The sequence below is a fragment of the Amblyomma mixtum genome, chromosome 9 (assembly GCF_055824585.1).
Source record: "Amblyomma mixtum isolate Tamu chromosome 9, ASM5582458v1, whole genome shotgun sequence".
Classification (NCBI taxonomy): domain Eukaryota; kingdom Metazoa; phylum Arthropoda; class Arachnida; order Ixodida; family Ixodidae; genus Amblyomma; species Amblyomma mixtum.
The window spans coordinates 62,063,811-62,084,322 of NC_143020.1; the positions used below are offsets into that span (position 1 = coordinate 62,063,811).

Genomic DNA, 20,512 nt, shown 5'->3' on the forward strand with positions numbered 1-20,512 from the left:
AACGGTGACTGCTAGTGCTACTTTGCATAACAGGGAACGTTAATATTTTAACACTAAAAGAAAGCGCGCGCAATGCCCCCGCAAACCTTGCTTGAGCGACCAAAGCATAGCATCATCCCTGGAGAGGCCAGACCGTGGCTACACTATCCGGCGAGCCAGGATCACATAGTAAGTGGTCAAAAGCTTAAAGAGGGACTTTTTAGCTACGTAACACTTATATCACGATAGCCATCATGCGGCAATTTATCATAGAGGGCGTTCCTTATACTGCTGTGAAATAAAATCTGTAGTCAATTTTAAGCCACAACTAAATATATAAACATGCAGCGGTACGATCTCCGGGAAGTCAGTATGCGCTTCCTTGTAGAATGTTCCATTGAAAATTCTTGTAATTCTAAGTTTTTTTTTCCTTCAAGAAGATTACTTAGAACGTACAGATTGTAGTAGGGGAATGCTGAAGGAAAAACCGAAAGATGGAGAGTGGCTCATAACAGAAAAGTACATAAGATAACTGGCGTTGAAATAGATCTGACATTGTACTGTATAATGGGGAGGGCTAAGGCCACAGAAGAGTCTTCAATAACAGAATTAGGACAAATATATAAGGATTGTGTAGCACACATTGCGGAATATATACTACTGTCTGGATCAACTGAAGGACGTTCGTGAAAATCGCGCAGTAAACGTATGAAAAGCGCTGAGACTCTAAACTTTTCATCTATGGACCCCATATTCTCAGAACTGAAGTCTCGCGCCCGATATTCGAGCTTCCAGGGAAGGTTGCTACACACCGATCGAAAACTTAAATACTTCAAATGAATGCCCGTGCTAATGGACTTATGTGTCAGTCTATAAATCGTATGTTTTTGAAAGTGTTCATGCTTCAGGTTCTAAGGTAAATGTTTGGTGCAACCTTCTCTGGCCATTTTTGCTGCAAAGGCGGGAGGAGTTAAGCTTGTATAATATGTAAAAGTATATAAGTAACTTAAAGCAGGAGCTTAGCGGAAGATTCAGGCTAGCATCGCACTGTGTAAGCTCTGCCATTAAGGATTTCTCTTTTCTGGACCATATTCGCACAACAGGCTCAAGTGTGGCTAACTGACGTTCTTACGTTTTAATAGAGAATGAATCCAATTACCACCACAGGCAACCACGCGGTTCTTCCATGCAGTTTTTCAGCTTTAATAGACTGCTGGTGTAGGATTAGAAAAAAATGTCCGCCTATGCTGCATGCGATAATTGTCGAGTGAGCTGGAGAAAAGCGGCATTATCTAGCCAGCTTTCTTTATATATGGTTTGTTTTTGCGACACCTTATCTCTATGCGCGAGAGACAATGGCGCTGCACGCACAGCGTGCCGTATGACGCGGTGGGCAAACAACCAACTAGGGTTTTCCCGAAGAATGCGAAAAAAAAGCAGGGTGACGTAATATATGCGAATTGCTACAAGCGAGCACTCCGAAATGCGCTCACATTTCCCTTACCTCCCAGCGCCCAAAAAAGCTACGGTCTTCGATGGATTTGTATCGAGCCGCCGGAGCTTATCGTAGTTTTTTGGATGAGCAAACTTACTGTGATTAGACCTGGAATGTCCACATATCCACAAAACACAAGTGATAGCAGAGACGTGTGGTAGAGGCGGATGCATTCAAGCTCTATTGCGTTGGAGGGGAAATCCAGAGACGCATGTGATAAACGTGATAAGCAAACACGTCGAGAGAACGAAAAACTTCTGCGGCGATTATAGACGTTGGAATGTCGACGACCAGCTCTAGCTTGTTGGCACTGTGTTTTTACAGTGGTTTGCCTTTTCTATGCATACTGCGGCCAAGTATAAGTGGGCGAGAGCTAAGCGTTGGTTCTGGCTGGGTTGCAAGGTATTCCTAGTAAAAGTTTCCATAAGGCGAGCCCCCAAATTCCATACATTGCCATGTGGATTGTATGGAGAGTACGGAGACGATATGGGCATTTTGGAAAGCACGTATGGAACACTACGGACTCCATATGACGTAATGCAAGTTTATAGAAGTTGTATGAAACTTTTTACAGGGAGTTTATAGATTCCTTACAAAATGTATGGATGTGCACATGTTTTTCTACATCATATGGACGCCGTATTCGCAGAATTCCATACAAGCGACTCATATGGAACGTTTCAGTACAAACGGATATTGTTGACAACTTCCTGATTTTTACTGCTATTGAAAGCTAATCCTAGGACTCTTTCTGGGCATGGTCGCTTTTTTTCATTTACAAAACACGCATTTATTATGGCCAAAATTTCAATAGAAAAACGCTGACATCTTAGTGAGATTAGGCCAAATACGCATTAGGTGCACCAGCACTTCGGTTTTCCCTTCGGTTTCGGTTTGAGGCTCAGTTTTTATTGTCAAGCAGGCTTCAGCCAAAGATCGGCGAAATCGGTGAATGGGGGCTTTAGTACCCGGGTTCGAACCCGATCGCGGCTGCTGCGTTTCAATGGAGTCGAAACGAAAAAAAAAGGTTGCCACCGTCTGGAAGACGTTGAAGTAACGAGCGTTACCTGTTTGGTTTACTAGAATTGAGATTAAACAGAGGTATATCATAGTAGATGGCGCTACAAGTCTCAATACGAGTTGTGCTATTTTCTAGTTGCTGCCACAAATGGCGCTGTGATCTCAGGGTGGTAGCAGACCCCACGAAATCTCGAAAAGTGATGAGTAAGTGCTAACACTCTTAAAAACACGCCCGTGTGCTGTGCGATGTCAGTGAACGTTAAAGATCCCCATGTGGTCGAAGTTATTCCGGAGCCCTCCACTACGCCACTTCTTTCTTCCTTTCTTCTTTCACTTCCTCCTTTATTCCTTCCATTACGGCGTGGTTCGGGCGTCCACCGAGATATGTGACGCAGTTACTGCATCATTTGCTTTCCTCACAACCAATTTTCAATTTTTTCCTTAGCGCTGGCGCACTTAAACTGGAGGGTACGTACATTGAGGCTCTGCCTAGAGGTATCAGGTGACAGCGTTAATAGGTTAACGCCCATACATACGTATTTTTCATTCCATGCTTTTCCTTTACAGATCGCTTGCTTCACTACTCCCGGCGCAGTGGCGTAGCGGTTAAACGATGCGCCACTGCCGTGAGATGGCGCACGCTGCAAGCCCTGGGACTTGTAGGACCTAAGTTGCTCTTCTCGAGCAACCTCCCTCGAGCAATCAATATTGCAACTGCCACGTTCCACGGTGTACTTGACGGAAGAAAACAACCACCGAAACCAAGGAGCACAGAGGACACAAAATTCGGAGGCCGTGGGTTCTGATCCCATCGACAACATGTGGTTGGTTTTTCTGCTTTTATTAACTCCCATTAATGAAAAACTCCAAATTAAAAAAAGGCATCCTCTATGCTCCTTGGCTTTGGTGGCTGTTGGCTTCCGGCACGCATGCCATAACGAGCACGTCTTTTCCCTTCACTTGTATGCTTACATGCCACGGTGAGCAGTTTGCCCACAATCCCTTGGGCAGGCTGTGATGACGTCGAGCGCGTGACCTTTCGGACCCCCTGCCACCTACGGGGGGCCACCTAGGAGAAGCTTATCCAGAGAGACGGTGGCAAAATTGATGAGGGGGGTCTTAGAGCAAGCGTGCCAAAAATTTCCCGCCAGTCGCTTCAAGCTCTTCACTACACCAAAAAAAGACCCTCGATCAGTGTCTTGAAGTGAATGGCAATGTTTCCTGCTTCTGGAAACCGCATCCACAAAAAGTGTTTCGACGCACGGCAGTTAACTTGCGAAATACACGGGTGGTGGCGAAAACTGGTCTTCTTTCTTAACCGTTTTAAAGCGAAAGTTTTACTTGCCTAGTCAAGCCAAGGTCATCGGCGCCGCAATTTCACCTTCAGGTGGGTGCAGCCACGTGACATACCTACGTCACTCGCCGCAGCTGCAAACGCGAGCCGCTGCCGTGCCGACCGATGTGCCGACCACCGCCTTGGCAGCTCTGACCACGTGACCAACCACGTGTCTCACCGTTTGCTGGAAAAATGAGCCGGCTCCGATCTCGCGTGCATTCGCATTGCAGTTCTCGCTAAGGACGAAGCGAGTCGGCCGGAGCCGTCCACGTCGTCGGGACGATTTCACTACATGCAACAGTTTCTTTTTAGCGTTTGAAAGCTCCGTTTTCACTGGAAGTAGTGACTTCGTCGTTAGGACGCGGTAATATACTGCTGCAGGCCCACTTTAGTTGTTCGTGTCCCTTTAATGGTATGACTAGCCAATGGCACAGGGTTGAGTATCTCATCTCGCAGCACGTTTACGGTCAGCATCCCGAGAGCATTCGTCCCAAGTACGACGCTCTCCCTCGACTTCATTCACCTCGCTTGCTCAAACGCGCCGCTCTTTCATTTGATTCAATGTTAATGTGACACTATTCAATGGCAAAAATCTCTAGCAATGTCCACGAGCAATGTTTTGGCAATTGCTAGGAAGCAGCCGTGCCACTGATGGAGTTTGCAGTGTGTGCATGTTAGGTGCAAGACCGGAGTATTTTCTCAGGTCGTATATACCTGCATTGTAGGTTAAGCACTTCTCAAGCGCCTTCGAACGTAGTACATTTGAAGGGATTGGCCAAGGCTGCTGTACACAACCAACAAAAGTCGGAGCAAGGTTATCATACCGTAAATAAACAGAATGACGGATTGCCACGTTTACTTGCGGACTGTTGGCAGTCTGCTATTTTTAAAGTGGTCCTGCTCTTCCATTCCTAAAGGGAGTCCTTTATAGGAGGCATGGGATAGTAATAGTCAGTAGTAGCAACTTACAACTGCGCTCACCTAGAAAGTAATAGAATAGAATCAGAACAAAGTTTAGAAAAAGATTGATATAGAATTTGAACAGAATTAGAATAGAATTGGAATTGAATTTCGGTAATTTTTTTCGCCTCCTCTTGTAGGATGTAAAAATCACATTGGTGCGTTTAGAGAGTTTGGTAAAAGTATTTCAGGGATGTGATTCCGGTCCTTTTGATGTTTTTTTGCGTTTAATAAATAACAAGCCGTCAAAGCAAGAGAAGAAAACTTTTATAGCTTGGCCATAGCTATGACAATATAATATTGAGTAAAAAATAAACGCAAACAAAAATGAACGAAGAAGCTTTGCTTTCCCCTATTTTATTAAATTCATATCTATGAGCTGGCTGCCTCATATTTTTTAATATTTTTGGCTGACAGCTTCCGAGATGATTCTTACCACATTGGGTTAGATTCTATTTGGTAGTCCTAAGAGCACAAGACGCGACATTCTTCTGGTCGTCGGGCAGCGGACAAAGCACCTTCAGTACTGCTCCGGTGGCAGAAGCGGTATAATGGCGAAATAGACGCACTGAAAAAAAGAAGGCATACATTTCAGCAAGTAAAGTTTTGCATTAGTCGGCTAGAGATATATTGTTTTGCATGATAGCTCCAAGACGGGTTACATGAATGGTCTGCAGTTCACGTTTTGTCGTATCTTGTAATACTAAATGTGGCACTGCCACTAAGAACTTCAGCATCAAACTAAGAACTTCTATCGAGTACATGGAAATGCGTTACGCATATTATACGTTCACAAGAGAGAGAAGATGGGACGGGCACTCTTCCGTCGTAGATCTCACGTGAACCTTTCACTTGCGCAAAGCATTTTTCTGAATTCGATATAAGCGAACTAGCCCAACAACGCGTCCTACTTAGCTAGATTGATTCTAGACCTGGCTCACGTTTTGTGCTCCTAAGTAATCTTGCCAATCGCTGGAGCTGACTTCTGGAATTTTAAGCACCGATCACCCCGCAAGGTTTTTGGTCTTCTTTCTGAGGGTGTAATTTACTAGCGTTTCGGTAGCGGTAAGAGTGGCGATGTTCAGATATTGCAAGGGTGGAAGAGCGGGCTAGTTGGTAGTTCATCTTGAGGAAAAACACAGCGCACTCCTGAGACACGTCTTGCCTTTCTTTGTCCGTGTTTGAGGAGTGCGCTCTGTTTTTCCTCAAGTTCAGATAATGTAGTTCAGATATGCGGATTGGGAGATGGCGTTATTATTCCTTTCAAGAATTTCTCCCTGCATGAACAGACGAGAAGCCGGCGACTGCTGCTATACGAACACAGACGAAGGTTTTCTTTCTTTATTGTGCCACAACAACAGGGAAACGCTGAGGTCACAGGGTTTGCTTTGGGTGCGTTTAGCACTAACTACGTAGTAACATAATTTAGAAATCTCCAGAAGGTAAAGGTGATGCTTGCCGTCGTTATTCTGAACTGTTTGAGCTTTACAGGCGTGGTTAGTACTCTACAATACAGCTCAAAAACTTTGACCCTTTGACCCGAAGACTTCATACCAATTCTGTATGCGCGGTTATTTGTGCCAACGCATGAACACGAAAAGCTTAAAAGTCACAAAAACTAACAATGTTATCACTGATATCCAAATGAAAGTGGGACATATAAAATATACTAACTCTAAGCAAAATAAGCTTTCAGTCCAAAATGTTAAGAACCTTTCGGTTAAGGGGTAGAAGAAAGACTCAAAAAAGGGTAACAAAAGCTGTAACGTTAGTTTTTCGTTTTTGTTGGCAGCGCTTAACTTCTCAATGTCCGGTCGAATTTTTCTAAGCCATGTATAGAGCCCATGAATCGCAATCATAAACTGCCTGCATCAGTGGCGGATGCAATGTTGATTGCAGCACACGTTTATTGCAGCACGGGATCACTTCTTTCGCAATTTCGGAATAGGCTGGATGCATTAGCTCATATCATTGAACGGAATATGTCGAACGTATTAACACTAGCTGTGCCCACAAGGCGGCAGGTGAGAGAAGCAAGGAGTGTTCTATATATTGAATGGACAGTTTCGTCCAGGGAATAAATCAGAGCATTATTGCGATGTATGTCTTGCAGAATCTGTTTTCAGCGCGGGGCTTCTTCCGTATTTTGGGATGCAGGACTAGGAAGTTTGCTTACCCTTATTAGAGCTATTAGCTCAATGAATGCTGGCCACTGAAATATAAGAGGCGATAAGTGTATGATTAGAGCACATTGGCAGCGAATATATACCAAGCAATTCTGAACAAAAGTATTTTTTCAGCGGGAATATATTTTATGAAACAATTTTTTTTCATGTATTGTGCGATTTTGCTCATCATCATCGTGGGCGTGACTATGCCCAGTGAAGGACAAAAGCCTCTCCCATGTCTCTCCATTTAACCCCATCCTGTGCCAGTTGTGGCCACCCTATCCTCGCAAACTTTTTATTCTCTACCGCCCACCTAACTTTTTGCCACCCCCTGCTACGCTTGCCTTCCTTTGGAATCCACTCCGTTACCCTTAAGGAACATCGGTTATCCTGCCTTCGCATTACATGCCCCCGACCAAACCCTTCTCCGTCTTGATTTCGACTAGGATGTGGTGAACCCGTGTTTCATCCTTGACCTACTTGCCTTCTTTCTTTCTGTCTTTTAACATTACACCATTTTTCTTTCCATAGCGCGCTGCGTTGTCCTTAACTCAAAGTGAACCCTTTTCGTTAGCCTCCACGTTTCTGCAGCATAGGTGAGTACGGGTAAGATATAGATGTTATTTATTTTCCCTTCAGGAATATTGGTAAACTGCCATTCATGATTTGTAAGAACCTGCCAGATGCACTCCACCCCATTCTGATTCTTCTAGTTATTTCCCTTTCATGAGCCGGATCTGCGGTCACTCCCTGTCTTAGAAGGCTTATTCCCTTGCCACTTTCAGCACCTCACTACCAATTCGCAAACATTCCCGAAATAATCAGTGGGATTCATGGGAGGTTCGTTATATCCCATTCCAGGAAAAATTATAGCTCGCAAAGCCGTGACGTCAGATAAATGGACTTCTAAGCGAGCAACGTGAAAATGACGATCCTGATTTGCTATGCGAAAGTTGGGCTGCATGTACAAAGCTGAGTCCAGAACAATACCATTTGCAGTCGAAAGGGAACTCAAACGAAAGCCTGCGATGCTCGGTAAGGAACACTTACAGTAAGCGTGTCTCCTCGGGTGCACAAGTCTGGGATTGTGTTCTTTTGAGCGCACTTGAAAGCGACAGAGAAAAAGAAAGGGCAACATCGCAGGCTTATTAGCACAAAAATCACGGGGACATATGATATGCATGTAGACGTCCCTGCATCAATCACTATTTAACAAAATGTATTGTACAAACGATGTCCATGTTAACAAGTGCTCAACGCCTGCTGATTCGCATGACTTGCGAAACGCTTATTGTCGGTTTGAATTTTCTATCAAAGCAAATGATTGTAATTTGAACAAGCACAGCAAGAATTTAAACAATCTAATGTAAGAAAGGCTTGGTTAATGCTACTGGCAGCGCACGCGTTTTTATTGATCTGCTAGGAAACGCTGACTCATATGTAAGCGCTTTCAACGTTTTATGATTTTTCATAAAAGTGCATGCTTGGCGATATTGAAGTCTTTCAGGTGGATGATAACAGAAAGCTACAACCCAATACATGGTGGCCATGAATATGCGGATTAATAATTTCGGTAACTGCCTCAGAATATTGTATTCAATGTACACGTCAATGTACAATTGTACATTAAATTGTTCAGAGTACAATTTAAAGTACAAAGTACAACAAATGTATTTGAGTTGTACTTCGAATACAATATTTAATGGCAGTCGCAGGTATTAATAATCCGCATATCCAGGGCTACCCTGTATTGGGTTGTAGCTTTTTGTTATCATGCACCTTAAAGGCTTCAATAGTGGCAAGCATAAGTACCTTCGTGAAAAATCATACATTGTCGAAAGCGCTTATGTATGAGTCAGCGTTCTCAAGCACATCATTGCAAAGGCGTGCTCTACCAGAAGCATTAACCAGCTCTTGTAATTAGTAATATTGCCGCAAGACCCAAGTGAAATAAAATACAGGCTGAACAAAGCAATACTCCTTTGCCTCGGCGAGAACAATATTACACGCACTGGGAATCATGCCCGAACAATCTGCTTATTACTGGTCCGCATCAATTTTGAGCATGATCAAGTAGCATGCGGTGGCCTTACGGTAGTGCCCACATCGTGGAAGATTATGAATGCATCAGTTTTGAAGCAAATTAAAGGTCAAGGCTACAGATCAAAGGCGGAGATTTCCCTCACCTCTCCGAGCCCGTTAACATCGGGAACGATGAGAGGTATTGGTTCTTCGCAAGTGACATTAACCAAGGAAAGATATTCTTCACACGTCCGACCATACTGAGATTTCGGAAGGGAGTATCCATTGGAACACCATCGCACAATGAACTCTGTCTCAGCTGAAAAAGGAAAAAATTATGAACACCGTAATGATGCTAGTTTCATTTTCGTAACATTGGGCATATTTATAAATTGGTCACACAGCCCTTTTAAGAAATTTATTCTTTTCGCGTGTAATATGCTTGTAATATTTGCCTTCAGTAGCAGAAGCAAAACTACAACAGAAAGTTTCACTGCCACTTTTACATGTGTGATCATATTTAATAATACTGTAGATGGCCTTCACTGGTGATATGTTGGTAAAAGTGTAAACTCCCTGCATTTATAGTTCCGTGTTACTTTTGTGATGTCATTCTTTATTGGTCAGTAATTCGTCCGTTTTTCTCTGATGCCCCCAGTAAAAGTTGCAGATATTTAGCTCATAGAAACATCTATTTTATGCGCCCTGTACTTAGATTGGCTGTGCTCTAGACGACGGGAATGTTCGCCTACTGACGCAGTACAAAATCATTACAGGATGGTCACATTCGTTGTCAACCCTGACGGCATGACTGGAACTGCACCGGTTTCCTGACGGCGCCATGATTGCGTCACAGATGGTGACTATGCCGCAAGGACGCCTTTTACCTGGCCTGTACCCCTTTTCTGCAGATTTAACTACCGTGTTCTTGTAGTCGGTGAAAGAAAGCTAAGCTTTATTCACTTTCGAATATCATTGTCCACTTCTTTCTTGTTCTATTTGTCCTTATTCTTTGTCGTTACCAAATAACTTGTATAAAAAGCTTTGGTCGAAAAACCGAAAAACTACTTTTCATTGCTGTCAAAAGCTTGCTCCTTTTAATTACCAGTTAAAAAATAGCAGAAACACTGTAAGCTAGAACAATACAGAGGTTATGTCTCTGGTAAACGAACAACTGCAAGGGCCAACATGCCTCTGGCTTCGTCTCACACTGCACGATGGCCTCAAGGCAAGCGCTTATTGCAGGCATCTACCAACTAAAAGATATTTAAATTTTTGCTAGCATTGTCCCACGTAAACTTCTAGCAATGCTGAAATCTAGAAGTTTGTGCGAGTACGCGGCGCGGCGCATGTTTCCTTTTCAACGCCTCATTGCTTTCGCGGCAAAACAAGTGCTGTCTAGAAATGAGACATTTTTTAGTCTCAGACTCTTCATAGTTCAGCTAAACGCCTTCCCATTCAGCTCAGATATAAATAGCGGTGGTCTGAAAAACTGGGAAAGACAGCAGGCGACGGTGGTCACGACCTATCCAAATTCGAGTCGCTGGTCAATAACTACTGCGTCGGCAAAAAAAAAAAGGCATAAATGATTTCGACCACACAAGGCAAATTTATGTATTTCGAGGCTAACGGATCCGTTGCAAGAAACGGGGGCAGGGAGTGGCCAAAGAAACTTTCACAACAATTTTACTTGCCATGTGCTCGGCACCTTGGCAGTTTAAAGTTTGTACATTGTGGAAACCGCCGGGTTTTGACGGCGCAGGGCCACAGATCGAGCACCTTCTGCTTTTGAAGCGGATGCTCAAAGCACTAAGAGAACCCTTCGGCAAGAGTTCAAAATTGAAAAAAAAACTTTTAAAATTCCCATATAAATAGGAAAGCCTTTCAGCGTGTCATTCATTAAGGCGCAATGTTTTGCTGTGTTTCGTTCGTAATGCGCTCGTTTTATTCTCGAGCTTATTGGAGTCTTCGCGGAGTGCTACAATACGGACCAAGGAAGAGTTTGGAAATTTTTTGCCTAGTGTACGTACTCCAACTCATGTTGCGTAACTCTTCAGGAAGCGTCGCTGCCACAGCGTCCACCATCACAGCTGTCAGGTAGATCACCTTGTACTCAGCGTCGTATGTAGTGCACTGAAAATAAGTAAATAATGTTGACTCACCATACTGCATCGTTTGACCCGCATTTCCATGTTGTAAAGATTAACTGCTTAAATCTTCATAATGCACTCAATGAAGCAAGAGCAGTTTATATAGAAAGGCAAGTAGGTCGACTAAATGGATCTCATATTGCCTCCTACTGTGCTCCGCGGAAGAAGCAGTGAAAATAGCGGAGGCTGAACTGGATGAGTTGGAGTGGCTTCTTAGAATTCGAACAGAGAGGGACCAAAAGAAGAAAAATGCACTCCCGTGCGCTGTCTCACAACAGTATCTTTTTATATTTCGAAGGCAAGAAATATATACAATGAAAGATCATGAAAAAAAACCACAAAAGGTAGGGTACAACACAGAAGTGTAAAAAAAGGTTATAACGAAGACAAACGCAGAAATGATTTCGGAATAGATTGTTTTACTGCTATTTTCAAAACCGCAAGCCTGTTTTTTGCAAAAGGGACAGAAGGATCACTCACGCAGCTAAAAGCAACTGGGTATGCAAAAGTTTACTTCATAGAAACAGGTGATATCTGCGTGAGTAACCATTATATCGCTTTCACGAATTAGAGCTTGCGTATATCAAAACCTTTGTTTGGTTTGGTTTATGGGGTTTAACGTCCCAACGCGACTAAGGCTATGAGAGACGCCGTAGTGGAGGGCTCCGGAAATTTCGACCACCTGGGGTTCTTTAACGTGCACTGACATCGCAGAGTACACGGGCCTCTAAAATTTCTCCTCCAAAGAAATTCTAGCCGCCGCGAGGCCGGGATCGAACCCGCGTCTTTTGGGTCAGCAACCGAGCACCATAACCGCTGAGCCACCGCGGCGGCTCGAAACCTTTTTGAAATAATCTTTCTGGGAGCACTGTAGTTAGTTTTCTAGTTGCAACCTTTTTGGCACATATTTTGCGCATTGTTCTGTTTTTAATGTTTATTTTTCATGCCATATATTTGTGGTTTTCTCCATAAAGTAGCCTGTTGTGAGACAGCGAAGGTGTATGCATTTTCTTTCCTTAAGTCCATTGTAACTATGAAGATAATGAAAACAGTAATGGTGAGTGAAGATGTGGACAAAGAAGAGATGCAAATATACACGAGCACATCAGGAGAGGTTCTAATCACACTGCGAATCGAGGCCTTCAGTGTATTGTTCCTCAGCACTTACGTTTATCACGTCACGCACTCTCTCCGTGTCGTTTTCCTGAAAAAAGAAGATAGGCAGGTGGCGTTGGCAATTTATTATTCCTTTGTTCCTGTTCGGCGATTGCCCAGAAGTGACTCTAATCTTTTAAAGAAGCAAAAAGAGCTGATTTGAAGACTTGTTATCGCTGGGAATACTGTTTCCGTGCGCCAAAGAGGATGCGAGTGTATAACTTGCACAGTGAAACAAAGTGCTTTTCAACTGACTGTATTTTTAGGAATAAGACACACACCTTAACGTTCTCTAGAGAAACCTGCCTGATTTGGGCTACCGTATTTGTAGAGTGAGATTTTTATTGCAAATAGTCTTTGTGACAACGAATGAAAACACTAAGTTCGAGTTTTCGCAACTTCTCTGAGACATCTATAGTGTAGTGCGGAACCAGTGGCAGCAAATCATAGGAAGATTCGGCCAGGAGAAGGTGGCCACTCACGTTGAAAGGGGCACAGATGTCGGCGGGTTTCACATCCGAGCACTTTGTCTGGTAGAAAAGAATATTGTATCAATCAGGCACAGGACTTGCTGTACAGTCGTGCACTATGGTACATAGAGAAGGGGTAGATAAAGTGCACGTTCAAATGGTCGCTACAGTCCAGTAGTCAACCCTAACATTTATCTTTCAATTCATTGTTTAGGATTTCGTAATTATTGGTTTAATTTTACAAATTTGCCAAACCCGGAGAAAATTTGAAATTGTTGTTTTCGTACGTTTGAGACAAATCTGAGCAGGAAGACACTTGTGCAAAGTTGTTCCGAAAAAACCGCTTCGCACATATATTTTGTGCTTAAAGTGTCTTTTGAACACAAATCAACGGCAAGCACCAGTATGAAAAGGTGCTGCCCATATCAGAGCGATACCTGTTGCTGGTGTCGACGTCGCTGTTGTTGCCCGTCGAAATTGCAAACGCCCCCATAAATCTTCAATATCGAGATTAGTTTTGTAGTGGCTGCGCGCAGTATGCGCGCATCGATCGCGACATTGAAGCTCATTTGCGTTCGTGCAATCCTTTTCTAACTCAGAGCACAATGCCTTGCCCTGCTACTTTGCACCCGTGGGCGTGGCCAACCAGACCATGGGAACGTCTGCGCATCGATTCCGCAGGATCTTTCAACGGTGCCATGTTCTTGGTTGAGGTCGACGCTCACTCCAAGTAGCCCGAGGTGTGCCAGATGCGTGACACGTCCGCAAAAAGCACTATAAGCCGGCTACACGAAATCTTCCGCAAGTTTGGTTACCCTGAAGTGGTGGCGTCCGACAATGGCCCGCCATTCATTTCGGCTGCTTTTTCAAACTATCTTAAAAGCATTGGCACGCGGCATGTGCGCACATCAGCCTACCATCCCAGCAGTAATGGACAAACTGAACGATTTGTCCAAACCTTGAAAGCGGCATTACGGTAAAGTACCGCCGCATAGTTAAGCGCAACGTTGGGGGAGTTTTTGTCGTCTTACAGGACCACTCCAGACGCGACCACGGGCGAGGCGTCGGCCACTCTTTTGCTACGGCAGCGGCTGCGCACTCGACTGGACGCAGTCAAGCCATCGCTGCAGCGGAATGTTTCGACAAGACAGTTCGTCCAGACAGTGCGTCGCAAGCAGCGTAGTACACGTGTATCTGCACTTGGTGATAGTGTTCTGGTGCGAAACTTCCGACACGGTGTAAAGTGGTTACCTGCGGTTGTGTTGGCGCGAACTGCACCTGTTTCGTACAGACAGTGAGTGGAAACCACTCAGGGTGTGTTTGTTTGGAACCGTCACCAGAACCACATAGTTCAGGCTGTGAGCATGGACTCGAGTTCTGCGCCTGAACAGCATGACTCCGTGTAGCCGCATTCTGCGACGACGGCGGTGCAGCAAAATTCATCTCCTCTGCCAGCCACAACAGAGCGCCATTACCCTGAGAGGCACCGACGTCTTCCGGACCGCTATGTGCCATGAGCTACGATGTTTTTGTGTTTCATTTTCATGTACCCGAATGAAAATAAGAACGGGGGAGTGTAGTGGCTGCGCGCATACTGATAGCAACACGCGCGCTACTGGGACACGCCACTTTGATAAGGGCTTATATACCGCGGCACCGAGCGCTATGGCGGCACTTCGTCCTAGCTTGTCACTGACGGCGGCCCAGCTCTGCTGGCGCTCGCCAGTAACTTTGTTAGATGGAATAAAGAAATTCCGTCGACGCACTTTGCTGCAACTTCGTGGTTCTTTCTTGCACGGAAGAACACAAGTTTGTCTGAACTTTAGCCTTCAGTGAAACTTAGTATACGTTTCAAATTTTTAAAAGGATGAAAAACTTTTGTAAATCTACCGGTTTCGCCCAACAATATTCAAATTTACTTTTGAGGCCCCTTCTCTTTTAATAGTACACTCCGATGCTGACGAGTAGTCCGAGTACATATTTTGATATAATTATTTGCTAGGAATGACGCATCTAGAAGGCTTCTGAAGAGTGCTGAAGTAGTTTTGCTAAAAGAGCACTCCGAGGTTTTTAGACGGCTTGCACACATAAATCAGTTGCGCATAAAGGCGACATAAGCTGCAGTTCCTGACGCACGGGCTAAAAGGGAAAGGCATAGGAAAAAAGAAAGGCCCTTGAAGATGGGAGGTACGTCAAAGATCATACCTTGTTGGTCGTTAGAAAGTCAGGCAGATTGATGGTTATGCAAGGAGCTACAAAAAAAAACATAAATGATCACAATGTGAAAACAAGCATCTGAAATAATGTTGAGCCAATGAAATTCCAACATCTGTCTTTGTTCGGGTCGATCTCAGTATAAATTAAGGTTGACAAGTAGTCGCGTACAAGCATTGTTTTGCTTAGTGAAGCCCAATTAGACACGACTATTTTTGGTATGCCTAAATGCAGGAGGCTTATTTCACAAGAAGTGCTTGCCAGCAGTAAGAAAAGCTAAACGGCTCGAAGCACTTCGTCGTACCGCTTTCCGAAGAGCAATCTCAGGGAATATTAACATGCTAAGGAACTGATTTAGGCATGCGTGACCGCGGTCATTTGCAGAGTGCAATTCACACAATATGCCACCGTACTCGATGGTATGCCAGCAAGGTTTGCTATCATTAAGAATAAATGCTCATACTATTAAAGCAGAACTGTCTGGGAGTAAAACAATTTCACTCTGAAGTTGCTTAGATGGTTTAGAAGCTGCATGGACGTCTCTATTTGAATAATATTGAAAGTTTTAATTTTGTATTATATTTCTCTGGAAACTGAGAATTTTTTAGAGCAGTACGTCGATTAATACCAGGTTGAATAGAAAATATTCACTGCAACAATACTTGCCTTAATTTGAAAAAAAAATGGCTGCCTTTAACTTGTTTTTACTGGATACAAACAATTTTCAATGCAGCCATTTGAGAAAAAATTTGTCACCATGGCGTTAAAAGTTGTATTTGTAGCCTTCATTTACCACGGTGGTTCAGGGATCCTCGGCGCAACAGACTAATTTCATGTAGATTAACCAAAATTATGTTAAGTGTTTGTGGCGCTACCGTGATGACATTTGAGATTGTACTGAATTTTGTTTACCTGTGCTCGCCATATTCATTCACTGAATTTGCTTGTAGAACTGTTTGCAATAATTTCAGAAAACCTAGAGAGTAAAAGGCCTCGACTCTATGATATCGGCGGAGAGCACCGAAAAGACCTGCTGAGCTAAGCTTAGGCCTTAGCTCGGTTCGAATTAAGTGACACGATGACACTGAATTTCACACTATGGCGTTAAGGGCTCCCTTGAACCGAATCGAACGTCCGCGCCTCTATGGCTCCGGGTAGCTTCTTTGACTCGCGATCCAAAGGTCGTGTGTTCGATTCTAATCTTAACACCGCAGTTTTCTTCTCTACCAATTAATTTAATTTACATCCTCACGTAACAATGTCATTTGAACCATTTTAAGAACATATACTCACAATTTATGTATTATTTGAATCACTTCTAAGTTCCGCAGCTCCTCTTGTGTCGACGCTCTTGTCGAATACCGAATTTTCTGGACACGCCAACGTCAACGACTGCGTAAGGTTTCCCACTGAATGGGACCCTTAACGCTGTTTCTTTAAAAGAAAAGCAGAATTATATTTCGGAACGCTTACCACTCCCGGCAACTGTAGCCCGTAAGACTGCAAGGAAGAGTACCAGGACGAAGGCTACCGCTGTCATTCTGCTAGTCGATACGGAGCACTACAGAGAAGCTGAGTGGACAGAGATGGCAGTTTTTATAGACAGTAACACTGCGAACGAATAGATGTTTAAGCTGAACGCATGCGAGAGGGAGGGGGGGGGGGGGGGCATTGCCTGGCATGTGGGAAAACCAGGTACGGAGAAAACAGTATGAAATGTAAACTCATGACTCTTTTTTTGCTATTCGCTTCATTTGCAACATATGTGAGAACTACCTGCGACACGTGTCAAGGTATACTGAAAGAAGCGTAGAGCAGCTGTTCTCCAAACACGATGAAGCAGCAAAAGAGAGGAAGTGGGAAAATTGGGATGCATGCCAGTTGTTGCGGTATTTCTCGAAACAAAGCACATGCACTGCAACAGGCCATTGACAGAGTCATTCGTCATTGCCTGAGCATTAGACTGCACTGTACGGCACGTGCGAAAATACAGGCACCTAAAGGAACTTTAGTGCTAGAGATACGAAAGACGAAATCCCGATGGCAATGACGTGTGAAAGTTCGCCTATTTCATATATATTTAAAGGGAAATGTTACATTTCCGAGGAAATCTGAAAATTCAGGCTCCTTGAAAGAGATATTTCTTTTTGTATTTGAGATTTCGAAACTTTTTTTAAACACAGTTCAACTGTATGCGGATTGCGAATTATGGATTTTGTGAACTGTTAAGAAAATGTGAATTGGAAAACGAAAGTTCACGGTGCAGCCCGTGTTAAGGCTGAGTTGCATGCACGCGAAAACTCACGCGAACGCGAACGCGACGGCGGCACGCGTCGCGCGAAGCTTCGCGCGAAGCTTCGCGCGAACGGAACTGTATGTGTCGCTTGGCTCGTCGCTCGGATCTGCCGAAATAGAAAATTTCGCCCATTCGCCCGGAAGTGCATGCGCGATCAGCCAATAGCATGAACGCTCAGCGTACGTCACTGCCGGTCACTTCGCGTGCTTTTTTTTATTTTTGAAGCGTTGCATTGCGATCGCCGCGTATTCGCTCTTCCTACAAAACGACGGCCAACCAAAACTTCAATGAGCGCCTTATTGACGCCGTCGAGTGCGAGCAGGTCTTTTGGGACCTGCAGCACAGGTACTATAAACATCCGGCCATTCTCATGCGGCTTGGCACCGAGTTGCAGAAGCCGTCGGTGCACTAGGCGCACCAGTTTTGTAAACAATTTCATTGAGTTGGATTCATTGACTGCTAAATGCTTCCGTAGGCAGACTGGACATTTAGGAAGTGAATGCGCTCATTTATGTTTCATGCATGTGGTCTTAGCTGTCGTCGAGCGATCGTTATCATTCGCTAGAAAATGCGCGCTGCGCGTAGCAGACTTGCCTGACAAGGAAAGCATTGCATGCAGAATTAGAATTATACTATTTCACAGAAATACGGTACAGGCTTTTATCTTGTGGCGGGTTTAGAGCGGCCGGTTTACATTCTTGCAATTTTTTTTACTGCTGTTGCATTTGCGAATACCTTTGCGGTGTGCTATGCCAGCAACACTGTCGAAGTTTCGCGTTGCCGTCGGTTTCGCGCTGTTGCGTGCATGCGTCTTCCCCCTGTACGCGACAGAGCGAACCATGTTCGCCTTCGTCGCGCCGCTTGTCGCGTCGCTCTCTTTTTCGCTTACATGCGTTCCAAGGATCACTAAAAAATCTATTTCCCAGGCGCCAGTCTTGTGACTTTCCAGCACAAAACAAAGTATACATACTTTGCAGCAGCTTCTCCCAACTAGTTGCAGTAGTTGAATGCTTTCACGGGAGCTGTTAACATTTTCACTTCACATCGCTGAAGCTTACGACATAGCTCCTGTTGAGCTACGTAACTATTTTTTTTCGTAGCAATTTAAAGGCCGAGAGGCCACCCTCCCTGGACGGGCAGCGCTGCGTGCTCTAGTAGAAATGCACAGTTTCCAGAGAATCACCGAAAATCATGTCCTCTATTCTTTGCCTGCTTACCGAGCATTGCATTACGCCGCCGCGGTGGCTCACTGTTAATGGTGCTCGGCTGCTGACCCGAAAGACGCGGGTTCGATCCCGGCCGCGGCGGTTGAATTTCTTTGGAGGAGAAATTCTAGAGGCCCGTGTACGGTGCGATGTCAGTGCACGTTAAAGAACCCCAGGTGGTCGAAATTTCCAGAGCCCTCCACTACGGCGTCTCTCATAGCCTTAGTCGCTTTGGGACCTTAAACCCCATAAACCAAACCAAACCAAACCGACCAAACCGGTATTTATGACACACACACACACACACACGCACGCACGCACGCACGCACACACACGCACACACACACACACACACACACACACACACACGCACACACACGCACACACACGCACGCACACGCACGCACGCACACGCACACGCGCACGCACACGCACACGCACGCGCACGCACACGCGCACGCACACACACGCGCGCGCACGCGCGCACGCACACACGCACACGCACGCACACGCACGCGCGCACGCACGCACGCACACGCACGCACACGCACACACACGCGCACACACACGCGCACACGCGCACACACACGCGCACACACACACGCGCGCACACACACACACACACACGCACGCACGCACGCACGCACGCACACACGCACGCACGCACGCACGCGCGCACGCATATTTATAAAATATGCGGAATCAATAAGATTTTTGTTTGTGGCCGACTTAAATGAAGCCAACGTTATGAGGAATATCTATTAGCATTTAATGTGAGGCATCAGACAAATTAAATCCTATTCTTCTGAATACCTCATTCTGCGCATAGCTCTAGAAAGTTACACTTAGTTTTATAAACGTACTTGGATGCTAATAATCAGCCAGATAGCGCGCCGACTTTTTTTTATCTAAAAAGTTTTCCTTCTCAGATAGTCAATAAGCTTGAAGTTTGGCTATGGGTCGATGTCAAAAAAGTGACGTCAGCCCTGCGGTTGACACCACCTCATTGATTAGCCACAACTGGCTAGCCTCGCATGACTGGCCGTGCACGAGATAGGAACGCGATAGAGCGCGATAGGAACGCGACGAAATAAAGATGATAGGCGGGCAGTGTTAATGTGCGTTAACACGACCGCATTCACTCCTGTGTGCAGCCTGCTTGTGTGTCGAGCGATGCCACTTCGAAGTCATCAGTACACGCTGGTCGGGTTCTGCACGGAACTCGACTGGAGGCCCCTGCGGTTTGTCGAGCTTCTTCCACAGAACAGCGTGTGCGACACCTGCGGACTGGTGCGACCGAAGACAGCTGTGCTTCCTTGCGGACACACCCTGTGCGAATGTTGCTGCGAGCAGTGCGCCGTGGACGGAGTGCGCGTCTGTCCACACGACGGCTGCGAGTGCCAGGACGAAGACGTGGGCTGGAGCGACCTCCCTGTCCAAGAGCTGCTCAGCAGAAAGGTGAGCTAGAACGTAATGAAAGGGCCTACTCGTTTTAGCAGCGACATTACAAGAATTGCATTAATCATCACCAGACTAACCAGACGCACTGGAGGACAAAGCCTCGCACACTGGTCTTCAATAACCCTTTTGATTTCACTCTGATGCCACTCCGCTTCCGCAACCTGCACAACCTAATCTGCTGACGTCACTCTTTCGCTGTCTTCCACTTTTTTCCTTCCATGAAATCCATTTCGTCACCTGCGTAGACCAACCGTTATCCGCAAATAATCTCCACTACCAACTAACCTGAATGCTGTGTTTGAAGCGCAAATAGATATAACATTTCAGCACCGAGATTCTGCAAGCAACCAGACTAAAACACCGGGAACTTTTCTGTGAATTGCGGTAGTAAGGCAATTTTAAAGGGTTGCGACTAAAAATTGCGAGGACACTTCGGCAACTAAAGTGCTGAGAGGCGGAAGCCGAGGACACTATGCCGTGACGACTTCCGGTGGATGTGACGTCACACCGTTCCCGTGGCTGTATCGATACCCAAATTATATATCTTTCGGGATCTTAAGTGTGAATTACGCTTAATTACT

The 20,512-nt window shown here is 45.1% G+C and overlaps 1 protein-coding gene across 3 annotated transcripts in view; it reads left to right on the top strand.

The window, feature by feature from the left end:
- The window catches only part of LOC149329295 (TNF receptor-associated factor 6-like), a 29,057-nt gene that overhangs the window by 2,433 nt on the left and 6,112 nt on the right, over positions 1–20,512 (top strand). Inside the window, exons 2-4 of one of the 3 annotated variants that reach the window (XM_089561864.1) lie at positions 3,062–3,318; positions 9,757–9,839; positions 19,625–19,928. In XM_089561864.1, coding sequence (XP_089417990.1) covers positions 9,822–9,839; positions 19,625–19,928 — 322 coding nt within the window. In that variant the 5' untranslated portion in view covers positions 3,062–3,318; positions 9,757–9,821. Of the gene's footprint in view, positions 1–49; positions 3,319–9,756; positions 9,840–19,624; positions 19,929–20,512 lie in introns of those variants that run through there. The other 2 variants (XM_089561863.1, XM_089561867.1) reach the window with 2 other exon arrangements.